General features: G+C 37.8%; 1 protein-coding gene across 1 annotated transcript in view; it reads left to right on the top strand.

The window, feature by feature from the left end:
* Window positions 1-454: 454 nt before the first annotated feature.
* LOC104512999 (soluble lamin-associated protein of 75 kDa-like) overlaps window positions 455-1309 on the top strand; it is a gene marked incomplete at its 3' end in the record, with an annotated part of 8312 nt that continues 7457 nt past the window's right edge. The window contains exon 1 of the mRNA XM_010156214.1: window positions 455-589. Coding sequence (XP_010154516.1) covers window positions 455-589 — 135 coding nt within the window. The remainder of the gene's footprint in view (window positions 590-1309) is intronic.

Genomic DNA, 1309 nt, shown 5'->3' on the forward strand with positions numbered 1-1309 from the left:
TTCTTTCTTGTTGTCTTGCAGGCTCTTTACGTTTTTTTGACTGGCCACTTCTTAATCTGTGGCCTCAAAAACATCAGCCAGGAGGGAGATAGCTGAGCCCAATGACTCCAGTCAGCATGTGGTGTACTGTATATGGGCTCAGAACAAGTGGCTTGTATGTTGGAAATCTGCCACCTTCGGGTCTGTGGGGATCTATGGGCTAAACTCATCCCTTTTTGGTTATAAACACAGATTGGGTTCATGTACCGTTTTACAGACTGTGTGTTTAATAGACACCTTCCTAATCAAATGCCTGAAGCATTTCTTCTCTCTGGCTTGCATATAGAGGGCTCTAGAGAGAATCAGAGAGGAGGTGTTCAACAGTTTTATTTACATGCTTAGTAGGAATATGTGGATAACTTGTGCATTGTCTCTCTCAAACTGTCTACAGTAATCTTCCTTATTTCTCAAGAGGATGTCATTCCCTGTGGATTTGTTGGACAGCTATACTCATGAAGAGTTGGCAAGAACAGCGGAGAACTACTTGTTTGAACTTAAGCGCAGGAATCCAAACTGTCCTGAATTCTTTTCTCTTCCAGTCCATGGCAGTGTAAGAACCAGCAAATATCCTAGTCCCAATTTTCTTGATATACTTGTAGATTTAAAAGATTTAAAATATCCAGCCCATAACTTGAATTGCACTATTATTTTTGTGAAGCTTTTATATTTTAAAAATTCCTTGTGTTAAGTTTTTCATTCTGTAACTGGTTTTACGTCTGGGCATCAGTGACTACTTGCTGCTTCTAGGCAATGAATCTGTATGCATTAAGTAATTAAAAAAAAAAACCCAAAACCAAAAAAACAAACCCAAAACTTAAATTGAACTGTTGAGTCAAACTCTTTCCTAAAAATCACTAAGTCATGTAGTCACAAAAATATTGTTATTGTAACTATGATCTTCACGATTTACTGAAGATTACTGGCTCTCTTGTATCTCAGTCCTTCAGTGTTCTTCATGGTTGTGTTCAATTCTTCATCAGCAAGTTTCACTAATTTTAAAAATGATAACTTTCTTTTTATCTGAAATAACTCCCTGCTGGTGTTGGGAGTTCTAGTAGAGGCTGGATGTGACACTTTATGTTTTAAAGACACATCCCTTGTGTGGTAAGTTGGTTAATGTTTGTTCTGTCTAGATGAACCTTTCTATTAGAATTAGTACCAATAAAAGCGACGGTGTATACTTTTGATGAAAAGTGAGCAAGCTGAGAGGATTCTCTGTGGGAACAAAAGGTCAATGTTGCAGATTCCTTGGCAGAAGCAGTGTTGAGTA

The sequence above is a fragment of the Eurypyga helias genome, unplaced genomic scaffold, assembly GCF_000690775.1.
Source record: "Eurypyga helias isolate BGI_N326 unplaced genomic scaffold, ASM69077v1 scaffold3710, whole genome shotgun sequence".
NCBI classification, from domain to species: Eukaryota; Metazoa; Chordata; class Aves; order Eurypygiformes; family Eurypygidae; genus Eurypyga; species Eurypyga helias.